General features: G+C 33.4%; 1 protein-coding gene across 2 annotated transcripts in view; it reads right to left on the bottom strand.

Moving 5' to 3' along the window:
- Positions 1–24,299, bottom strand: part of LOC139088517 (putative receptor-type tyrosine-protein phosphatase mosPTP-1) — a 140,235-nt gene that overhangs the window by 76,791 nt on the left and 39,145 nt on the right. For both annotated transcript variants that reach the window (XM_070637774.1, XM_070637773.1), the window contains exons 4-6: positions 18,629–18,810; positions 8,076–8,263; positions 4,542–4,656 (exon numbers count right to left, since the gene is read on the bottom strand). In XM_070637774.1, coding sequence (XP_070493875.1) covers positions 4,542–4,656; positions 8,076–8,263; positions 18,629–18,810 — 485 coding nt within the window. The remainder of the gene's footprint in view (positions 1–4,541; positions 4,657–8,075; positions 8,264–18,628; positions 18,811–24,299) is intronic.

Below are 24,299 nucleotides of genomic sequence, written 5' to 3' on the forward strand. Positions count from 1 at the left end.
GGTGTGTCTCGAGGGGACGTTTTGTGGATATCGGAAGTAAAACTATATTCGATATTGAGCATTGAAGGAGCAAATGGGAATTTGAAATATTGGTCATAGAATACTTAAAAATTAACGGTCAAAAATATTTTGAAAAAATAACGGTCAAAAAATATTTAAAAATTAACGGTCAAAATAATTTCAAAATTGGAAAAGTCGAAAGTAATTCAACAATTTTCCCGCCATTCAGATCCTCTAGCTTACTTCATCCATTCACAAAAAAAAAGCTGAAAGAGTATGTGTCTTATTATTTCTGAAGCTCTTATGCCTGCAAGAGAGATAAACAACATACGAAACATACAAGCATACTCAATGTATTAAATACGTAAATAAGAAGGGGTTGGAGGAAGTGAAATAGGAACAATAATAAAAAAATAAGCGAACACAAAACAAGTAAAAGACAAATGAGTGTATTTTGGTAGATATGAATGTAGAAAATTTCATCACGATGACGGCAGAATTAAAATAAAAATTTTTTTGTGCCTTCTTCATTAAAAAAATGTTGCTGCTAAAAAAAGTTATTTTTAAGCTACTTTACACAAAATTTATGCTTGCCTGCTAGCATCTCTTGTATGTGGTTTTTTGAAATGAAAATTAAGTCGAGCATAAACAAAAAAGTTTAAAGGCAGAATGGAAAAAAATATACAAATTTTTTTGTTGTTTTCTGATGGAGAAATTAAATATAGCAAAAATGTTATCTCAACATTAAACATTCTAAATTGGTTTAGGATATTAGGCATCAAGGGGTAAGCAGTTGGATGGGAAGTACAATTGAGTTAAATTCATAGATTAAAGCTGATTTAAAGTTTATTCTGATTTTCCAGAATTCATTTCAAATTTTGAATGAAATTTTCTGCTGACGCTTGTGAAGTATGTAATTTCAATCTATTTTCAACCAATCCGACGTCTTTGAGGTCATTTGGACTAAAAAAAAGTCTATGCAAGTTATATTTCAAAAAATGACAATTTCATCTGGACGAGATTCGAACTCAAGATCGATGGGTTGTATTTTTTTCAAAATTCTGATATTCCAGTTATTAGACCACTACTCCATCAAGATACAATAAAATCAATGTCGAAATCCAACAAAATTCCAATAAAAATGCAACAAAATCATCAAAAACCCACAAAAAAGCTCAGCAAAATCCCAAACATTTACCTGCTCTTAACTCTTAAATCCCCCTTAAATCCAAAATACCAAATCTCAAAAAAATTTCAAGTATTTACAAACATTGTTCCGATGCAGAAAAGCTGAACAAACAGTTTATATGTTACATAAAGGTTTTGTTGATTCTTGCTGGAAGGATCATTTATAATATGTACGAATTTTCATAAAGGAAATTGAAAAATAAAAGTAACTTGTTTGTTCCTTGAACGTAATCGAAGAATGTTTTTCTCGAAAAAATTGATCCTTTCTAGAAGTGCTTCAAGGGTACTTAAAAAGGTCAAACTCTTGAGGTTACCTAAACAGTTTAAAAGGATTGTTTACGTGTATGGATGATAAAACCGCTGGTAATCGATAAGTAGGTATTCATAGAAATATTTAAAAAATAAGTGGGATTTAAATGTTCTATGGAAATATACCCGAGCAGCATAGGGCGGGAAATTTCATAATTGTGAACCGAAATCATTAATCATGTAGCCATTGGGGTACCCAAATTTCGTCAACACAGCGTATTTCCGTCAACACAGGGTATTGTCGTCAATACAACCAATTGCCGTCAAAACAGCAACTAAGCGACTACCTGGCATCAACAATGCGCTACTCGGAACACACCTTAATGCCATTTCAAACCACGTGGCATTCCTACATCCATTACATAATCGTCAACTTCTGAATATCAACAACATCAACTTGCCTTCCCAAAATTTCAAATTAATAAAGCAACTTCTAAGGCACAAATAATTATTTTGAACAGCATCATCAAGTCTTGGTATCTTAGAACATTGATATCACTACCTTGACAACGACATCGAGCCTTATTATTTAGACTCATTACGGTGAAAAAAATTTTTCAATAGCAAATAAATCAGAGTCAATTATTATAATTGAGGCAAATATTTTCGCGAACGTCTTCAATTAGGTAGAAAATAAGCTACTCGAAAAAAAAAAAAATAATTTCAATTACATGCCAAAATAAATATAAATATACTTCTTAGAGTCTATTAGAGACATGGAAATGGTAATGATGCCAATTTGTTTGAGAGGAAAAAAATCAAAGGGAAGTTAAGTGATACATTAACCCATTGGAGTATGTAGGATGTCAATAGTAACCGAGTAATTTTTGGAATAATTGGACGTTTAAAATTTCTAATCATGAAGACAAAGTGGAGGAAGTAGAGACTTAATTGAAATATTGATGAGATATGGATGTTAACCCTCCTTTGGTTGTCAGCACCCTCTTCCTGTCTCTACAAAACCAAGCCTATCCCGAGCAACATAACGTCCATGCGAGAGCCATATTAACAGTAAGATTCGAAGTATCCCTGAGGACATCGGGATAGATGATATCAAGTCATTTCGCCGACAATACTTGTAGCTCACCGCATTGTGCCGCTTGGGTCTCTCTTGAAACCCCTCAATAGGGGGTCATTGACGTTTCATAATAGTCAAAGAGACTGCTTTTTGGTACCTTCTGTACCAAGAAATCATGCTCTTTGCCTGTTATAAGTTTGAATTCCTGACCTGGATAAGCAAGCTGCTCTGCCCCTCCCCCTCTTTCCCAAAGTCTACGTTCTTGCTTTAATGTTCTCTAAACTTCTGCTAATCCTTTAAAAATTCTTAAAGCGGCATATAGATTGAAGCTATTTAAGACACTCAACTAATTTATCCTTCCTAATAGATAAATGTCTTCCTATTTGAATAACAAATGTGAGATGAGTTTTTTACTAAGCAACAACATCCTTGAACAACACCTTGCATAATAGATAATAGTAATCAGATATCAATTCCAATTGACCTGGTTGAGTTAATATCGACCATAATTGCACCTTTAAAGAGCTAAAGAGAGTTATTATAGAGGCAATTTGATAGTTTCCAGCGTGATGCTTAAGGAAGTAAATGTAACACAATATGATAATAATATAGGTGCTTACGATGGATTTCCCATGAAAAAAGGCATGTAGTTTCAAAAATTGCCTAAATTCTAGATCAGGTGACTGTGTCAAGCACCTGAAACTCTTTAAAAATGTCGAGATACTTAACATCAAACAGAAGATTCTTAGAATCTTTTTATCCCATAACACCATAAAGTGCTCAATTCCTGTTTGATGAAGCAGCATAAATATCACTTACAGTCACCATGGGAACCAAGATTCAACAGAATCAGCTTTAAAGATGTTTCTTAATTGGATAGATTTTAAATTTAATGATGATATTGACAATTTAAAGTCAAATTGTATATTCCACTTAAAGTCATCATGGATGTTGCTTATTTGTTGATATTCGATAAGCTCATCGAATCAGCATCGCCGTCAATGAAATAATTCTCATCTTACCGGATGCCATGGATACACGATGAAAAATTATAAAAAAAAAGACTACATCTATTCAGAAAAAAATGTTAAACATATACACAGCATAGCTGCTTATCATTCCCACCTCAATTGTTATTTTATTCATTATAATCCATTTTGTATGCATCACTTGATGTCTGAATTATAAACCATTTTTGAAATCGGCTTTAAATATTAAAATACATCAGTGAAGCATGTTCTGATGAGAAGGAAATAAAGAAAAATCTGAATGATGACGAGAGAATGAGTGATAGATACACAAATGTGTATGATTGAGATGTGAGATCTTTTCATGTACAACATGAAGTTATACATGCCTGGTTGATTTATATGCATGAAATTTTTAGTTTTTGGATGAATAGAAAGTGTTATTAAACATTTAATCGTGATTTTTCGTGATTTTAATAATCATTTTTGAGGTATGGACGGGAATATGTCTTTAAACATTGATTTATGCTTCAAAATCATTTTCATGAATTTAACGGTCATTTTAAATTCAAGAGAGAGTTGCATACTTTTTTGCATCACTTTTTGCATCAGTATTAGTACAAAAAAGCTTATTTTGGCATTATTTCTATTTAACGGACTTTTCAAATTTGAAAAAGGGACGACAAATATTTTGCATCACTTTTTCGCATCAGTTTTAGTACAAAAAAGCTCATTTTGGTTGAATTTCAATTTAACGGACATTTTAAATTTGAAATAGAAATGCAAGTTTTTTGCATCATTTTTCGCATCTCTTATCATTCAAAAATGCCCACTTTGAATAAATTTATCAATAAACAATTAATTTCCGACGTCAAAACATACTCAAAGCTTACTTCCGATAGTAATCCTTAAGTACAACACAACAAAAGCTCATCATTTCAATAGAAAACAATGAAATGCCTGAACATAACAAAACAATATCATCTATTATTATTAAGTTGACGAGAGGAACTAGAGAAACAATCTTGATTAAGTGATGAAAAGGTCTTTCTACTTACCGCCTTCATCTGTCATGACACCGATATTTGTTGCTGGTCCGATCCCTTCAGGATTAAATACATGAATTGATATCAGATATTGTGTATAAGTATCAAGATCGTGAATTTCATGACTCTGTAAAGAGAATAAGAATAGAAAATAAAAATGAGTATAAAGTCATACAAGACATCATGAAAGTCATTCTCATGTTTGTCTTCCCTTTAAGGCTTTTATTATTTTCGCATACATGCCTTTTCAGCCTTACACTTAAGCAGATATAAATAATGAAATACAATAATGGAACCGGATGAGATACAGAATAAGTGAGAGAGAGAGTCACTTTTTATGCTCGGCTGTCAGAGTCGAAGGAAGTTAAGAGGATTAATCTACTCACAGATTACAGGGGCCAACGAAAATAAATTAAAAGCATCTATGTTGATATCGTCCATGGAAGAAGTGGTGATTAGTTGCTAGGTTGCATGTTTGTCGTGCTAAAGAGCATACTGAGAGATGATTTTCGGGATATAACCTCAATGTTTTGGAATAATAGGGATTTTTGGTATGGATTGAGCTGAGCTCAATTTTGCCGTAATGGATAGATGACTGTATCCTATTAGGTGTACCACTGAACTCTACTATCACTATGTTCTATAATGTGTATCTCTACTCCCCGCTTTGTGTAACACTACACTAGGTATGTCACAATACCCTGCTATGTGTACCACTATGCCCTACTAGGTGTTTCACTTTGCTATTCTAAGTGTACCACCATAAGCAACTAAGTGTACCACTACACCCTACTTAGTATGCCACTGAACCCTATTAGGTATTCCATTGTACCCTTCTAGTGTCTTTAAACCCTAGCATACCATGCGCATGCTTAGACCTTAGACACTGGTTCCTGTCCCTAAACCCAACCAAATCTAAGTTTGTCTCTTTAGCAATTTGGTTCCAGAAACTCGAAAAAAAATGCATTTCAGCTTTAAACTTCCGGATACTCAGTCCCCAACATGCCTACATCCTTCTTAGTATCACATGAAAAAAATGGAAAATTCCCCATTCAAAAAAGACGGAAGAAATGAAGCAAAAGTTGAGCCACGAAACATATTTTTCAGTATGCTTACTGAAGAATAAAGATAGAAATAAAAAATTTGCTGTGCACAGCATGCGAGTAAGCAACACGAGCATTAGTTCCAAGTCATATGGAAGTAGAAAAAAAAATATCAGAGATACGAGAAATTCCTTCTTTTCCTACATGATGGTTGCATGCTGGCGTGTAGAATAAAAAAAATGATAAAATGTTGCTTCCCATTACACTATTCATCACCGATATTTGCAGTTTATTATCATCTGACTCACTTCTCATGGGATGTAGTTTCCATTATGCTGAAGAAAATTGAAGAAAAACCATAAACCATAATGGAAAAGTTTAGGAGATAAGTTTGAAAATTGAGGGAAAAATGCATCAAAGTATGAAGAGATACGATGAAAAATTATGTAAGTTTGGAACTTAAACGATGTCGATATGCTTAAATTGTTCTAAATTTATGGGTGGAATATTTTTAATTGCCATAAAGTTCATGATTTATGAAGGAAAAGTTTATTAGCGCATTATAGCGAAACATTAAACGGAAATTTTTAAAAAATTTGAATTTTTTATGTCCGTTAAAATGTAATTTGAATATTTAAAGGAAATAATCAAGAAACTCTAATGTAAAAGTTGAAAATTCATTAAAATCTCCTCAATCCTGAATAATTAATCAACAATTTTCCCTAAGAAGTTGAAATTTAGATTAAAATTCTTCAAGCAGAAAAATCAGCGCGTTATGTCAATAAAAAAGTTGTTCGAGCGCATTATGTAAACGAAAATAATTCAAAAAATTCCGTTAAAAAAGTAATAAAATTTTAATGTTTTTAAAATGAAATTGTGTCAATCTCAATCTACAAATGTACACAATTAAATGTACATTCGCAAACATTCCCTCTGCCCCCAAACACATCCGCATTCTTCACTACTTCCATTTACTCTTCATGAACGGAGAAAATAAAAAAAAATTTCAAATTAAACTTTAAATACTTTAAATGATGTTTTTCTTCTCTCTTAACAACTTTTCCTCTTTTTTTATATTATATTCTTGTTCTGTTCTTCCTTGTCTGATGTTACTTGAATGATTCCTTAAGGCAATGAAATGGTGGCTTTAGCAATCAAATGAAAGTTGAACATGCAATCACTTTTCTTGCTTCCTTCCATCTCAACTTAAATATTTCTTTTTTTCTCATTTTCTTTACTGAAGAGAATGGTAACTAGGAGGGGTTGGAGGGAATGTGGAAGGTGGAAACGCAACGGTTGAAAAATATTTGAAAAATAACGGTCATTGAAATTTTGAAAATAATAGTCAACAAATATTCAAAAAATGGTCAACGGTCAAGAATTATTTGAATTTTGAAAAGTCATTAAAAATTTGAATGTTTGAAAATGGTTAAAAATTTGAATTTTAGAAAACCGTTAAAAATTTGAATCACAAAAAACCGTTAAAAATTTGAATTTTTGAAAAGTCATTGAAATATTTGAAAAACAGCAATGATGCAAGATAGACAAACAGACAAAGAACAACCATCAGCATCTCATCGAACCTAAAATTGCACCAAAAGAAGTGGACATGAAGAAGATAGAAAAGTTTTTGGCTTCCGTTCAATAACAACAAACATTTTTAACATTTCTTCTTTCTATGGATTGTGCTGTAAATTTGTGAGAAATTGAAACGAGTTGGATTGTTGTACATCGAGCATAGAGGAAAAAAAAAAAGAGATTGCCAATTGCAATAAAACACCAAAAGGCATTTAATTTACTACTCGTTTTCCACTTGGCTCTATTTTTTTCCGTACCACTTTTTGAGTAAGAATAAGGAATTGTTGTAGAATGGAAATGGAAGGACGTAAATTTTTACGACTTTCTTGAGTGGAATTGAAAATTTGTTTATGAATTTTGTAACTGAATTTTTTATCTGATTAAATTTTCATTTTCTTAGATTGCGGATGCGATAGTAAGTTTGTAGTTTAGATTCTTCTGTTTCAGTGTGATTTAATGGATGCTATGCAACATAAATGTTCTGGAAAGGAAGATGCTTTTACTGAAAATTCCTGAATTTTATAACTCAAGCTTTTCAGAATGAAAGAAGAATTTCAGAAAATCAGTAAAAAAATTTGAATTTTTGAAAACCGTTAAAAATTTGAATTTTTGAAAACCGTTAAAAACTTTGAATTGCAAAAAGCCTTTAAAAATTTAAATTCCAATAAACTGTTAAAAAATTTGAATTTTAAAATTGGTTTCTGACTTCAAAATCCGCAAAAATACCAATTAAATCCATCAAACTATCAATAACCCACCAGTCATCATCACTCATCTGCCAAAAAAAAGGAAATACAAACACGACATCAATTTTTCCAGTTGATTAAACAATAAAACCCATATCCATTTAAATTGCAAACCAAACATGACAGACTTAATGAATTTATCCATCCAGATATAATCAAACAAGCACAGTAATACTTACTTCAACGCTGCTATCACGAACAAAAATTTCATTAATATTTTCCGGCTTCACATCACGGGCATGATATGTGATCCTATAGCCGAGAAATTCACCATAAATTGTATCAAGTGGAGGTGGTTTCCATGACAAATAGATTGAGCTTGATGAAGTATTGTGTGCGGTCGTTATAGTTGGCTTTCCTGCTGGCACTAGAAATACAGAATAAGAGACAATAAATGTAGTAAATTGAATAATTTTACTTGATTGTGCTTCGTATAGGAAGCAAGGAAATTGTAAATACCAAATTAAATTCCATTTCGAAGAGATTTTCATGCTTCATTTTATTTTTTTAAACCCTTTTATTGAATAAAATAGTGCAGGAGTTCGTTTTAGTGTCATTTCTGCCCATCTGAGTGAGTCAGACGTCAGCACTGTTTTAACGGTTTTTCAAAATTCAAACTTTCAACGATTTTGCAAAATTTAAACTTTTAACGGTTTTGTAAAATTTGAATTTTGAGACTAAAACATTTTTGGAATTTGAATTTCCAAAAACCGTTAAAATTTGAATCCTCAAAAACCATTAAAATTCAAATTTAAAAAAACCGTTAAAATTCAAATTTCAAAAAACCGTTAAAATTTGAATTTTAAAAATCCGTTAATTTCAATCAGACAAATGCGCCTCAGTTCCCCAAGTCAAAGCCTTTCTATTATTTTCAGCATCAAATGGAATTTTTTCTCATTTTCTTCATCTTCCTTAAATGGATTGTTTGCACAATCAGGAGATTCTTTCCGTTCTTCCTTCTTTCTATAAACTTTTTCTGCTTGTTTTTATTCCATCCAAAAAAAAAATGAGAAATAAAAATTGTTTAACAAGACAGTTTTTGATTAGTGTACATTTACAGTTTGACTGCTTTCATCCCCTCATTTCATTCACTCTAAAAATTGTTTTTATTTCTTATGTTCAGCAAATTCTTTACAATTCGTTGTGATGGTGAATATCGGGGAGTTTTTCAAGGAAGACAGATTCTGCAGTGAGACGGAAAATTCAAACTATTTTTTTGTGATTGTTTACTCGTTGATAGTTTTGTTTTTTGTGAATGGAATTGGATTGCTTATTGGGAGTTTTATGAAGGATTTTTGGCGGAGAATTTGATGAATTTTTTTGGGAATTTGTTTCCATTTTCCAGCATTAGTCTAGAATTTTGCATTATTTATCTGATCTCCAGATCCGTGTGATTTAGACTTGGGACTCTATTTAAATCTGGCTCCATGTCAGCATCACTCCGGATTGGTATCGGATTTTGGGCTGATTAACCGAATTGTGGTATTCGAATGACTTTACTCTTAACACACAAAGGGTAGGACTAACCCCCTAACAAGTAGATTTAAAGGAACCTTGGTGGACTTTTTGTACCATGAAATCATGCTCTTTGCCTGTTGCTATCTAATTTGCCATATTTGCCGTATTTTCTCATTTGAATTAAACGACATTGTTGGTCAAATTGACTTAGCATTTGCGTTGATGATCCTAGGTTTTAGGTTCAAGTCCCAGATTGACGATGAATCTAGGTTCAAGTCCCAAATCAGGATAAATGATAATAAATCATTGCATTGATTTAGAACTAATCAAGAATTCAAGACTAAAATGTTGCTTTATTGACCTATTCGGACTTTAGAGAAATCCCATTCAGGGGAGGTATTAAGGGACGTTTTTTAGGATTAAACCCTTCTCTCCTTTCTCATAATAAACTAATATGAACAAATTGTAATTTGAATAGCTATGATTTTTCGAGAATGGTGAGGGTCGACCCCAACCCGACCCCCTTACCTGCTCATCCTTCTCCTCCCTTCTCCATGGATACACTTCTGAGATACACTTCTGAGACTCGACTTCGTATAATCGTAATAAATAGATCAAGGTCTCAATGAGCAGCAAATGCTGTTTTTAATATACAAATTAAAAGTTCCTTTAAATCCCCAAATAAAAAGCACATTAAGAAGATTGCAGGCAAAATATCAGTACAGACACTCCAACTTAACCCCTTTAATTGCCGTCAATAAATTCACTCAACCCCAAAACGATCTGAAACATTCAAAAACATTGACTTTTTGGCATATTTTCCTTCACTTCTCCACTTCTTTGTTCCTTCATTCTTTATGAAATGTTTGACAATTTATGAAATTTTTTATTCCGCTATTTCTGCTATCATTGCCATAAACTATCTGCTGATTCCATAGAAAAAATTTTTAAAACATTTTTCTCATGTTATTTTTTTTTACTCTAATGGAAAGAAAAACTGTTTGTTCAACTTTTAATGCAATTTCTCCTTCCATCTCCAATACTTATCTACGGGTTTTAAATTACAGAAATTTATCGACTGATTGATAATAAAAAGCGAGAGGAAGCGAAAAAAAAAAATATTTTCAGCTGATGCGCCAAATATGTCGAAAAATAAAGTTTTTAAAATTGTCTCGTGTTTCTTGTGCGACGAAATACAATGAGGGAGATGGAAAGGACATTAATAATTGTTCCTTCAGAGGTTTGTGGACTTGAAGTTATTAAATGTCATTTGATGAATTTTAATTGGAAAAGTTGGAAATTGTCTGGAGAAAAGTTTTGGGAAATTTAAAGACCTTTAACTGACTCATGAGTCAAGCAGGTTGATATAGTTCTAAAAGGAAGTTAAGGTCTGATTCCATGCAACCGAACACAGAAAACGCCTTTTGTACGCACATTGTGCGCTTTGTGTACACACATTGTGCGCTTTTGTGGGTACATTGTGCGCTTTGTGTACCCACATTGTGCGCTTTTGTGCGTGCATTGTGCGCTTTTTTTACGACCATTACACGCCCTTTGTGCGCCCACTTGTCTAAAACTGGCTCTATCGCTGCCAGGCCTCTCTTTAAGAATCACGTAATTTCCAAACATTCCCAATATCCACATCACTCACTTTCCAACCAATCTTGCCGAATAATCTCTCTCTACCAAAAATTACTATAATCCACAAGCCAACAAAAGCATCAATTTAACTTTTTTTAATCATTTAAAATATTTACATTCAGTCTCGGTCTGCTGTTTCTACTCTTCATTACAAGTAATATTATCTATACAATAGCTTATAGCTACTATTTCTCTCGATTGGCTTGTGTAATTATTTGCTAATTAATCATACAAAGTTTAAATTTTTCCAATTAAGCACAATTTTTCATCCCATCTCGACCATAAATTTGTGGCGCCATTTAAATAAATGTTTGGAAAGTGCCAAGGGATGGATACTTTTGTGTATTAAGGTATCCATTACCAAAAGTTAGTCATGAAATTATCCACAAAATCTCATAAGCGTCCATCCCCACCCAAAAAGTATGAAGAATAAAGATGAAAAACTTTTGTTGCCGTAAAAACTTTTTATTCCTCATTGAGGATGAATTTATTGGAAGTTAATTACGAATTCATGATTGAAAAGTAATCAATAATTTCTGAGTTAATGAATATTAATGTGAAGTCGTGGAATGACTATTGCTAATTGGAATTGTGCGTGAATGTAAAATGTGATGTTGTGACAGATGGTGCTTGATTTACAGCACAACATGGAATTGATTGTTTGGTGTCTGATATTGGATAAAATGGAAAGTGTGAATGATGGATATTGACTGAATATCAACGGTTTTCAACGTCTTTTCAGAATTCAAATTTTGTAACGATTTTCAAAAATTCAAATTTTAAAACGGTTTTCAAACATTCAAATTTTAAATTTTCTTATAAAATTCAAAGTTTTTAACGGCTTTCAAAAATTCAAATTTTTAACGGTTTTTTAAAATTCAAATTTTTTATCTTCTCAAATCTAAGTTTTTGCTGTTCTAATAAATTCCAAATTTAATAGATTTTTAAATTCCATTCCTTTAAAACTCATTCCTTAGTCCATTTAAATTCATCTGCTGTAACTAAACCAAAATCATCCCCAAACAAAAGAATGAATTTCCAAACAAACAATAACCAAGAAATCCTATAAATCACATAAAAATTTGCTCCCCTCTAACAAATCGACTGTGTTTATTCATTCACTGCACATCAATGCTTCCAGATGAAAATTAAAGTTTTTTAAAAATTCATTCAAAGAGCAATAAAAAAAATTCCTTATTTTTGTTGTAAAGAACGAAAAATTTAATCCCAATGTAAATCAATTTCTATCCGCAATCATGTAGTAGGTAGCAGTAAAGTGGCAGAGAAACATTGCCATGTAAACGAGGCAGGCAAATGAATTTTAATGGAATTTCAAAATGGAAAAATTCTTCCACAAACAATTGTTGAAAACTCTCAAGTGCTTGTGATGTTCTTCTCATTGTGTGCAGTTTTGTTCCTTTTTTCATATGATAAAGGGAATGTTATGTGTTTATTGATTTTGAAGCTTATGCGCATTTTTTGAATTTTTTAAAAATTGAAATTTTAACGGTTTTTTTGGAAATTTGAAATTTTTTAAATTGAAAATTGAAAAATTAACGGTTTTTTGAAATTTGAAACAAAAAAACAAATTCTAACGGTTTTTAGAAATTTCAGTTTTTTTTTTTCAAAGATTAAAATTTTAACGTTTTTTTTAAAGTTTGAAAGTTTTTTAAATTCAAAATTTAAATTTTAACGGTTTTTAGAATTTTGAAATTTTTTGAGATTGAAAATTCAATTCTTAACGGTTTTTAGATATTTGAATTTTTTGAAATTAAGATTTCAAAATTTAACGGTTTTTTTTAGTTTGAAATTTTTTGGAATTGAAATTTGAAAATTAAAGACTTAAAATTCAAATTCTAACGGTTTTTAGAGATTTAAAATTTTTAAGATTGAAAATTGAAAATTGAAATTTTAAATATTCCTTTACATTTCGGATTATTAAAGCATCTACCCAGCCAAACTAGTTATTTCCCCAAAAAATTCCAATTTTCACAAATAATACGCTTAAAAGGGAAAAAGACTGTACAAGAGGGGAAGCGTCATGAGTAATCAAAAGAATTTATTTGTATTTTATGAAAATTGTAAATTCATATTTTTCCATTACAATGATTTTTTTTTGTGCTTTTGAAAATTTGCATTCTTAAATCTCTCAGACTTTCTCTCTCATCTAAATGCCTTTCCCCTTCTTCTATTTTTTGGTATTTTTTTCATCATCTCATATTTCATATCTATTCTGTTTTTATTGTTGTTGCTATTGCTACTGCTCTTGTTTGGGGTTCAAATCGACAATACACAAAAATATTCAAATGGATGGAAAAAATTTGTTTCTAAGGTCGGCATCAGTGAAGTGGATAATCTGTGCTTTGATGTTTCTTTTGAAATTTAAAGTTGAATTTTTTTTCTAATAATCATAATTTTGGATATGAAAGTATAAGAGGATGTAGTTAAGCTGAAATGGGTCATTAGTTCAGAAGAGTAGTGATTAGTTTAATGGAAATTGGCAATAATTATCCAAATTTCCAAAGTTCGAATCCTATTCAAATCCATAGTTTCAATTCTATACAAATCTAAAGTTCGAATCCTATCAGGGGCTCCTTTCAGGTTGTAGCTCATGACTTCCGAATGAAGATTAAAGCAATAATATTGATAATGATGTAGTTCGAATCCTACTATTTCAAGCCGAACAAGTAAATGCTCACAAAATTGAGAATACTCAAATATATTGCTTTAGTAGGGTCATTTGGACATTCATAATTTATGTCTTTATTTAGGTTGTCGAATTCAGGCCTTAGCCAAGAAAATTGAAATTTGTTTTTGACTTTTAGACCTCCTTTAGGTCCAATCTAGGACAATGTTGTCGAAACTGTGTTCTACGGCACTTTAGTGAGTCGCTGAAATGTCATGAACCACCTACCGTGTTCGATTTCAGTAGTGCCTTACTATCAAGGTATGCACCGTGGCACAAAATAGTTCAGCTTACTTAGATTCTAAGGTAAACAGACCTAAAAGTCGACTCGTATTTAGTATGGAAAAGTCAACTCAAGTTAAAAATTCAAGTCGACTTCGAGTTCTGAAGAAGAAGTATTGGATCACATTTGACCTGCTCATCCAACACATTAAGCAACTTAATCCCAAAATAGTAAGCAAAAGTCTCTCAATTATTTCAAAATCTTCAAAAAAAAACTACAATAAATCCCCACTTAATTGAATATAAATTCACTTTAAAACAATCAAAAATATTCAGAACCTCTAACAACCCCTTAAACAACAACTCTTTCCCTACGTCTGTTTACTGTACATTTCTCATCTTTTACTCTTGATTTCATCTCCATCTTCAGCCTTTTTTCTGTGTGTGTTTGCATATTATGCAAAATAGTTCCGAGCTTTTTATCGGCTTTAAATTTGAATATTTTTCATTCCTTTCTCCATTCTCCATGCAATAAGTATGTGCATATATAGGGGATGGAGATGAGATGAAAATTTGTTCTCTTAGCAAATCGGGGTTGTTAAAAAAAAGGAATGCTTTTCTTACGTTTTAATATCGTCTGGATGGTTGGAATTTTCGTAATGGGAGTTTTGGGGATGTCGTATGGCAGACTGGGTGTGGAGGTTTAAGTGAATTAAGTGTTGGGAAATTGAATAAGAAGCGCTTATTTTGGAAAATTTAAGAGTAGGCTTATGACAAGCAATATTGTGATTGCAGACGAAAGAGGTAGGCACGATGCGTATCAATGAGGGGAAAGGGGGAGGCAGGAGGTAACCACCCCAACATTTTTGTAGAAAATCTCCAATTTGGTAAGTTTTTCGTGAAAAAAAAAAACCCAAATTTGCCTTTTTCTATTTCTAGCTACATCCCTGAGGTAGCAAGGCATTTCGGGATTACTGAGGGTTAAGGGGTATGAGGAAGGACTCCCCCAATTTCATGACACATCAATATACTTTTGAATTGAAAGGTGCAGTGACGAAACTACAATTCATCTAACATCCTTCAAATTATTCATATTGACCCCATCCCCCTCCTCTAACTAGTGAATGCGGCAAGTGAACAATTTGTGAACGACTCCGTCACGCGGTTTGCCATATAACTCATGGAAAGAAGCTGTCAATAGAGATAATATCACACTTGGAATTGGTAATTGACAAGAGGCAGCAGTGAAAGAAACCAGCTTCAGGCACCGTTTGAGGGAGGTCATGGATCACACTTGATCTGTACAGCCAGCGAAGTACGCCTCCTTAGTATGTCATGAAGTCATTGTCATACTTTAAGGCAACACTTACATAATCTCCTTAAATTCTGTATCAGCTTAAATTGTACAAAAATCTGCATTTACTAAAAATGCGTTTATATCCCTTCCATATTTAATCTTATCAACTTACACAGCTTATCCTCTTCACATTTACTTCCTCTCGTTCATTCTTCTATCATCATATCATTTCAAATATTATTTTTTTGTTGTGTATATTCCATAGTGTGATACAAAGGAATGAAAATTGAGAGTTTATGCCATACACACAAAAAAGGAAGACTAAGACATGAATGTTGGGTAGGGTGGGGATTATGACAATTGTATAAAGCAGGGAGCACACAAGAATTTTTCATATTTTTTTATGTGATAACAGCACAAAAAATTTCTTTAGTGTGGAATATTTAATAACATGCGTGAGTATTTTGGGTATGTGAGAATGTGAAAGGAGTGAGAATCCTTAATATCATTTTTTTTTTTGGGTAGTTATGAGACGGATATGAAATTTTTTTTCGTGTAGGGTTACGATAAAGTGATACGTAAATGGCATAATGCAGGGGTGGGCAACCTGTGTGCTGCGAGGCACCTTGCTGGCAAGAATTGCTTGCAGCATACAATTCATGGAATGTTCAGGCGTTTTTGGCGTCCCGCAGCACACAGGTTGACCACCAATGCCATAAAGTAAACTTTTAACAATAAAAATTTGTTCTTTTTTCAACAACAAGAAGACATAAGAATCCCATTGACGGTATAATTCTGTGATAACGAATCATAAGCATAAATCATGTGGGGAGCATAATTTCTATCATAAATGAGAGATAAAAAGAACGTAAAAAAATTAAGAAAATGTGTGGAATTTAAATTTTTTCAAAAAGTTGCAGGAAGGGATGGAAATTGTTGGATTTAATTTTTCATATTCTATGCTGATTAAAAAAATTGTGCATGCAAATTTGATTTTAAATTGCTGCGAAAATAATTTGAATTTTTCATGCTGTAAATGGCAATTGCAATGAAATTCAAATGCGTGCTTCTCATTCCAATTTTTGGAATTTAGGAATGTTTCTTTTGATAGAGGCACTGACTTTAGATTGGATATTAGAGGATGATATCTAGCGCGATGTTGATTGTTATGATGATTAGTTCTGCTGTAAAGATAATTTAGCAATAATTTTGTCCCTTGATAACAAAATAAAGCAACAAGATATTGATAACAAGGCATGGAAATGTGTGTAAAATGTGAGTTAAGGCTGGTGTGACACAGACGTACCCAGACTTTGAAGAGCTCTCATGTAGTCTTGGTCTGACCTTAGTATCGATCTCGATCCCAGTTTCGGTCTCGATCTCAGACTCGATTTCGATTCCAGTCCCTGTCTCGATACCAGTCTCGGTCTCAATCCCAGTCTCGGTCTCGATGCCAGTCTCAGTCTTGATCCCAGTCTAGGTCGCAATCCCAGTCTCGGTCTCAATCTCAGTCCAGGTTTCGATCCCAGTCCCGGTCTCAATCCCAGTCTCGGTCTCAATACCAGTCCAGGTCTCAATCCCAGTCTCAGTCTCGATCCAAGCCTAGGTCTGGATCCCAGTCTCGATGTCGATCCCAGTCTCGATGTCGATCCCAGTCTCGGTCTCGATCTCAGTCTCGGTCTCGATCCCAGTCTCGGTAGCGATCCCAGTCTCAGTCTCGTTTCCAGTCTCAGTCTCGTTTCCAGTCTCGGTCTTGATCCCAGTCTCAGTCTCAGTCTCGGTCTCGATCCCAGTCTCGGTCTCAATCCCAGTCTCGGTCTCGATCCCGATTTCGGTCCCAGTTCTGCTTTCAGTATTCAAAATTCAAAAAGTTCAAAAAGCCCCAGTAGAGGTGCCTCGACATCGAAAACTCAAAATTAGTCAAATTATCCTATTTAGGCTTACCTCATTCCTTCCTTTCCAACAATTCAAAACCTTCCGCGAATCCAGCTATGAATTTAACCACAGCGTTAAACCATTTACCATTAACTCTATCATCATTTATCCGAAACCTATCAATTTCTGACATCATCTAATCATAAAATGTACAACAAAAATTCCCATTTACTATTATGTAGAATCGATATGAAAATTCCAATCTTTATTATCATTCACATCTGTACATATATAGCAGTAATGAAAATAGACGTGTCTCGTCTGAGTACAGTCTCGTATCAATAACATCGCGGAGATATATATATATGTATGCAAAAATATTTGTCTTTATGCTTGATATGCAAGCTTGTTATTATTAGACATTATTGTCAATATTATGAGGCTATAGACATGCGAATGGCTTGTCTAGATTGCTAAATTGTTGAAAAATGATTTTGTTTTAGTGTTGGAATGTCTGTGGAGCAGACGAGAGTCTATTTTTTGGTAATATGGTGACAGTTGGATGTCATCAAAGGGGAGTTGAGGCATTTTGTTGCAATTTTGTCTCAGAGTATGATTGGCGAGGGTCAGACCTTATCCCAGTTATGGGCAACATGTGTGCCGCGGCATATTATGGTAGTAATGGGAAACCTATGTGACGCGACACTCAAGGGCAGTGATGGACATTCTTTGTGCCACGACACACATGGGCAGTGGAAGGCAACCTGTATAGCGCAACAGAATAGGGCAGATGTGGGCAACTTTTGTGCCGCGACACACTAAGCAGTGACGGGAAACCTTTGTGGGCGACACACTAAACATTGGTGGGTAACCTGTGTGTCGTGACAAACTAGGGCAGTGGTGGGCAACCTGGGTGCTACGACACACTTGGGCAAAAATTGACAAACTATGTGCCGCGACACACTAGAGCAGTGCTGGACAACCTGTGTGTTGTCAATATTTTTTGGAAATGCCATGAATCGATCCCATGTCATGTGCGATTCCGGTTCAAGACTAACCACTAAGATGTGCCGTGAATAAAAGGTTGTCCACCACTTCATTGTTGATAAATCGTACATTTTGGCTTGAAATGTCCTTATTCTTACCAGGACGCTCCTCATATCCCCAAAAATTCATTAAAGCTACACAAAAATCCAATCTTAAAGATAAATCTCTCAGATTTCTCAGAAGTAATGAAACATCTACAAAAAGCATGAAAAAGTCTTGGAACCACAAATCCCAGAATATTCACATAAATTACAATTTCCATTCATTTAACCTTACTTCGCAATAAAATTCAGTCTGTCTATGTTATTAATAAATAATTTCCCCGAACTATCATCATCAAGCGTATAATAAGAATGTCTTCATGATGAAAAGAATCTCCTGATTATAATCCATTAGCATCATCCCCATCCACCATTCCAAAAAATCTCATTTATTATTCAATTTATTTCAACAACTTACTCTTCATCACATTCAATGCTTCAAATGTATTCATCATTAGAACTTACCTTCTCTTAATGTAACTATGTAATAAGACTCTTTTGAAGGCGGACTTATTCCTAAACTATTAACAGCAAGAACACGAAAACTGTAGATCGTAAACGGCATCAATTCTGTCATCTGATAAGACGTGATGCTGCTATTTGTATGAATTTGTGACAGTTGGTCCCATTCACCACTCTCGCCGATCCTGAATGTATATATGTGTAGTCGTGCAACGATTAATGACGATGATGGCAGCATAAAATTTTTCGGATGGTTTTGAAAAGAGACAAAAATAAAAGGAACAAAAAAAAAATGAGATAAATTGTTAAGCATTAATATCGCGAGAACGGCAGTGATTTATGTAAATTAATTAAATCGTAAACAATTGATAATGGAAACGCTCACAATAACATCAACAACATCATGATTTAGATTTTTTGAGGAGCATATTTTACATAGGTAGATGTCGATAATGTCTTTATGTCTGGTTGTCTAGTTTTGATTAAGGTTCTTAATTATTTTGATTAAGGATACTCATCGATTCGCGGCTAATGATTGTTTAACGAGTGAGGGTGCGCCAGACCTCTGCACTCAATAGAACTACAGTTTATAGTGGGATCAGCACCACTCCTTTGATGACATTACTGCCTGTAGCCTTCAAAGAGAGGCTGTGAGCGCGTTTCCACTTCATTTGATTCGAAAAAGGACACGTGAAAAATTTCCCATGCCGAGTCTCGAACCCATGATCAATAGATCGGTGTTGCAATAATTATGTACCAAAGCACTAAACCATTCCGCCACCGAGCCATTTCGACTCAGTTCGTTGCCTGGGGTTAAATATGCCTCTAGTTGAATCCAAAAGTCCCATCCTATCCAAATTCCAGATCCCTGGAATGCCATTGCCCATTTACTCATAAAGTAACGTTCTTTGGGTAGGTTACAGGGGAGTTGGAATTGATAAGCCCTATGTCCTAATTATACCAAGCAACTGTCCCCTAATTCACATCAATTTCAATCCAATGCAATAAAAATGCGCCTTTAGCAGTCACATCCATTCGATGTCAATATCAACTAATACTTTCATACTTGAATGAGACGTTGAGGATGGTACTGAATTGAGAGGAAGTGTTTTTCTTTACAGTAGAATAACTTTTTGAAAAATGAGTTAAATTATTTGCAGGCGATATACAGAGACTATTTTGTGCTATTGTATTTAATAGGAATTATTTTAGCTTCTAGGCTTTATACAGGAAATGGAAATTTAACCAGATTCTTTTTTGTTGTTGTAAAAAAATTTAATAAACTTGTAGCAAAATTTATTGTTTTTTAGTAGAAAAGGGTAGGAAAAACTTTTCATGTCTTGTATCTCCAAATTTTTATTAGACCAGAAATTCTTGCTACACGTTTTCTAATTATTTTTGGGGAAATGGTAAGCAGGGGATGTTGTACAATATCTTGTAGTATTTTATGATCATAAAAATTTGTAGTTTTATTGGCTTTTTTTGTTCTTTTTTTTGGGATAAATTGGAGCTTTAAAAATTTGTCTGAAATTGTGATTTATGGTTGGATATACTGGTTGCATGTCTTTTGAGGCTGTTAACTTATAATGTCAGTTATAATGCTCTGAGGGAGAAAAAGGTTGGGGAGTGGGGGTTGGGGTGTTGTTTGTGGCATTGTTACTCCTCAAACTCTGAGAACTACGTTAATCAACCAATATATGGGGTTGCGGAAAGGGGGATTCAAAAAGTCGATTTTTGTGTGACGTTACACGTGAATGGTCACATTGGGAATGAGAATAGTTGCTGCTCGAATTCCCCATCCTCTAGTGAACAACAATACATAATATCTAGTTCATGACAAGATTTTACAATTTGGTAAATCGATCCAAAATGTGACACTAAGAAAGCATGACTTTATTAACTGAATCTTGCACCAAGTCTGAGTCATGCCAGGCTGGGGTTGGATTTTTGATCAATTAATCCAGTGATGGGTAACCTTTTATTTCTCGCGGCACACCGCAAAGTCTCAACCTTAATCGCACTCGGCATACGATTCATGCTCCAAGAGCAACATGGCGTAGGACGGCATTGAAGGAATGCAAGTTAGATGTCATAACTGAGAATCTGTACAAGCTCTATGATTCGGCCGGTAATAGAGTCAGATGGAAAACATTTTATAGCAACCATGGATCCAAGTCAAAGCTGGAACCATGCTTTATGTAAGTAAATACACGATTCATGACATTTCTGAAAGATTTTGGTGATGCCACAATGTCACAATGGCCACAATGGCCACAATGGTCTGCCATGTTACACAGATTGCCAACCACTAAATTAACCAATGGACACTATTCGGTCGAAACTTGTAACTTCTAATAAGAAGCATTAGAACCTTATTTTTAGTTCCTTAACATAACCTCAACCATAGCATTGACAGAACATAGCCAGAACTCAATATTTGCACACTTAAGCCTCCATTAGCTCTACTAATTAGTTCCCAGAACTCAAACTCAAATGAATCATCCTAAACACCACTCAATTTATCACCACAAAAACACTCCAGCACCTACTCAACATCCATCAACCTCTTCACATATTCCAAGAACGAAAAAAATAAATCTATAATTACTATCCCAACCACAACGCACTTATAGCACTCTACAACAACAACTAAAATATAAAAAGGATCCCCATGAAACGTATTTACTCAAATAAGACTCAATTAATTTTCCTTATGAATCAATTAATTAATATTTTATTGATTACACTCAAAATGTTAACAGAATACCATTTTCTGAATTAATGAGCTATGATATTTACATTTACATTTTCCCACAAAATTATTTACAAATTAAGCTGATGGCAAACGAAAAAATTTTTTTTGAGACGAACTTCTAATTAATTCGGTGAGTAAATATTTTAGGATGTAAGGATTTGTTTGTGTATGTATGTATATTTTCTTAGTATTAAGTTTTATCTCAGTATGATGGTAATTAAAGTTTTGTGATTAAGATTTTGTGGAATGAATCTTAAAGAGTGAAAAGTTTTCCATTTGTTGATTTATTAACTAGATTAGAGATATAGTTTGGTACACTATAGTGACACTAGGAAGGGTTTTGTGCACTTAATAGGGATAGGTAGAGCTAAATATGTTTCAATAGAGTTAAGTGACACTATACAATGGTTAATAACGGTAAGTAGATCCTAATGACACTGAGTAAGTCTTAATGACACCCAGTAGAGCTCAATCACCTTAGGTAGATCTCAATGAGACTAGGTAGCACTTAATCTCACTTGGTAAAGCCTAATTACACTAAGTAGAGCTTAATGACACTAGATAGAAGCTAATGACACTGGGTAGAAGCTAATGACACTAGGTAGAAGCTAATGACACTAATTAGAGGCTAATGACACTATGTAAAGCTGCTTGAGATTAGGTAGAGCTTAAAAACACAAGGTAGAAGCTAATTACACTAGGTAGAGCTTAATGATACTAAGTAGAGCTTAATGACACTAGGTAGAGCTAAACGACACTAGGTAGATGCTATTGACACTAGGTAGAGCTTAATGATACTAAGTAGAGCTTAATGACACTAGGTAGAGGCTATTGACACTAGGTAGAGACTAATCACCCTAGGTAGATCTCAATGACACTAAGTAGAGGGTTATGACACAGCCAATGACAGGTAGGGTTAAATGATACTTAGTATAGACTGATAACACTACTTAGAGGAAGAAAGGCCATTCTCAAGTCATGTAAATTTCCATGGAGAGTTTAACAAGCTTTAGCTTTAACTTTCCTTTATATCCATCAGCACATTTGGTGTCAAACTCTTGAAACTTTATTCTTTAAAAGACTAACTTGATGCTAAATGCTTTTAAAAAGAAAACTTTTTTCATATTTTATCAACGAGAAGAAGTTTCAAGTCTCTTCATAATCCCATCTTTACTCAGATGTAGCATTGAAAATGTTTGAAGGCCGTCGTAAGCTAAGAAAACAATTAAAATGAAATAAAAAAATTCGAGCATAAAAATTAATCTAAATTTTATGATAAAAAAAAAATTAAATATATTTTAAATCAGGCTGAAAAACGTCAAGAACAATAAAAGTTAATACTTGAAATAATTTTATTATTTTTCATTCCTCGAGCACAAATTGAACATTTTGTTGTTGCCTATCCTCATTAAAATTTCAAAAATTGCAAATTGATAAAGAAGTTTAAAAAAAAAGAATTTAAATAAATTTGCAATAAAATCATGATTTATTTTATCATGAGAAAGCATAATAATGTTTTCCATTCATGCACGAGTTGATATGATCAATTCAATATGAATAACATTTTCCTTTTTTTTTTATTTTCAATGTTTGAATGTTCAATATACTGTGAAAATTGAAAAATTTTGCGTTTCATTAATGAAAATCAATCCGAGTGAATGCTTGAATAAATTTCAAATGTAGGAGAGATGTAAAGGAATTGAAATGCCTTATGAGTATATGAGTTATGAATGGAAATATATAAAAATTGTTTGGAGGAGGAAGTGAATGTGTAGGCAAATTATGATGACGCATTTTTCACAGACCTGTGCTCATAAATTGCATATGGTGTGAATGTAAAGTGGTTCTATATATACATTTTGATATTTATTGTGGTGAATTGTATTTTTAGAGTAAATGCATTTATGCTAAACTTAAGCTGATTAAACAAATTTTGAGATAAATTGAGCAAAATTTGAAGAAAAAACTGAGCAACTTTAAGCAATTTTGAGCAAAACTGAGCAAACTTTGACAAAGTTTCATTAAAAAATTTAGCAAATTTTAACAAAGCTTTCCCAAAACTCAGCAAACTTTGACAATGTTTTACAAAAACTGAGCAAATTTTGACAGGCTTGGACATAACTGAGCAAATTTTGATGAATCTTGATAAAAACTGAGCAAATTTTGGCAATTCTTGACAAAAACTGAGCAAATTTAGACAAAGCTTGACCAAAACTGAGCAACTTTTGACAAAAATTGAGCAAATTTCCACAAAGCTTGACTAAAACTGAACAAATTTTGACGAAAATTGAGCAAATTTTGACAATGCTTGACAAAAACTGAGCAAATTTTGACGAAACTGAGCTAATAATCAATGTGTTCATCCACAAATCCTAAATTTATTTAAAACCACCTCCTAACATCCCATCCAGCCACACTCACCAAACTTCAATCCATTCAACTCATCATCTAAAAATCAAGCTACTAAATCAAATTTTATTCCCAAAGCCCTCAAAAATTTCATTTCTATTTTACGTCTGTTGCTCATTTCGTCTCTCGAATGATAATTTATGGCAAGACATCAACTGCTTTTGATTTATGGATTCCAATTTGAATTAAAGCGAGCTTTTCCTAAAGATTGATTGGATTTGTTGAATTTCGCACGGTTTTATAATGTGACAAGTTTTAAAAGGACAATGTCTTGGTTTTGGTGTAGAACTGATTAATGGGTGAGCTTATTGATGGGAAATGTGTTGGTTACTGATGGTGTCATTACTGGTTGAATGACAAAATGGCGGAAAGCATAAGCTTGGGGTGTCGGTGTGGTTTTATCGTAGTTCAAAATTGGAGCTAGTTCGTCACCAAAATGCAATGTGTCTTACTGACATCATGAGTGTTCGTGATCGCAACCAAGCCAAGAAAATCTATAAATTCTCAATC

The sequence above is a fragment of the Chironomus tepperi genome, unplaced genomic scaffold (assembly GCF_022539635.2).
Source record: "Chironomus tepperi strain 1889 unplaced genomic scaffold, CSIRO-AGI_Ctep_v1 contig_163, whole genome shotgun sequence".
In the NCBI taxonomy this organism is placed as follows: Eukaryota; Metazoa; Arthropoda; class Insecta; order Diptera; family Chironomidae; genus Chironomus; species Chironomus tepperi.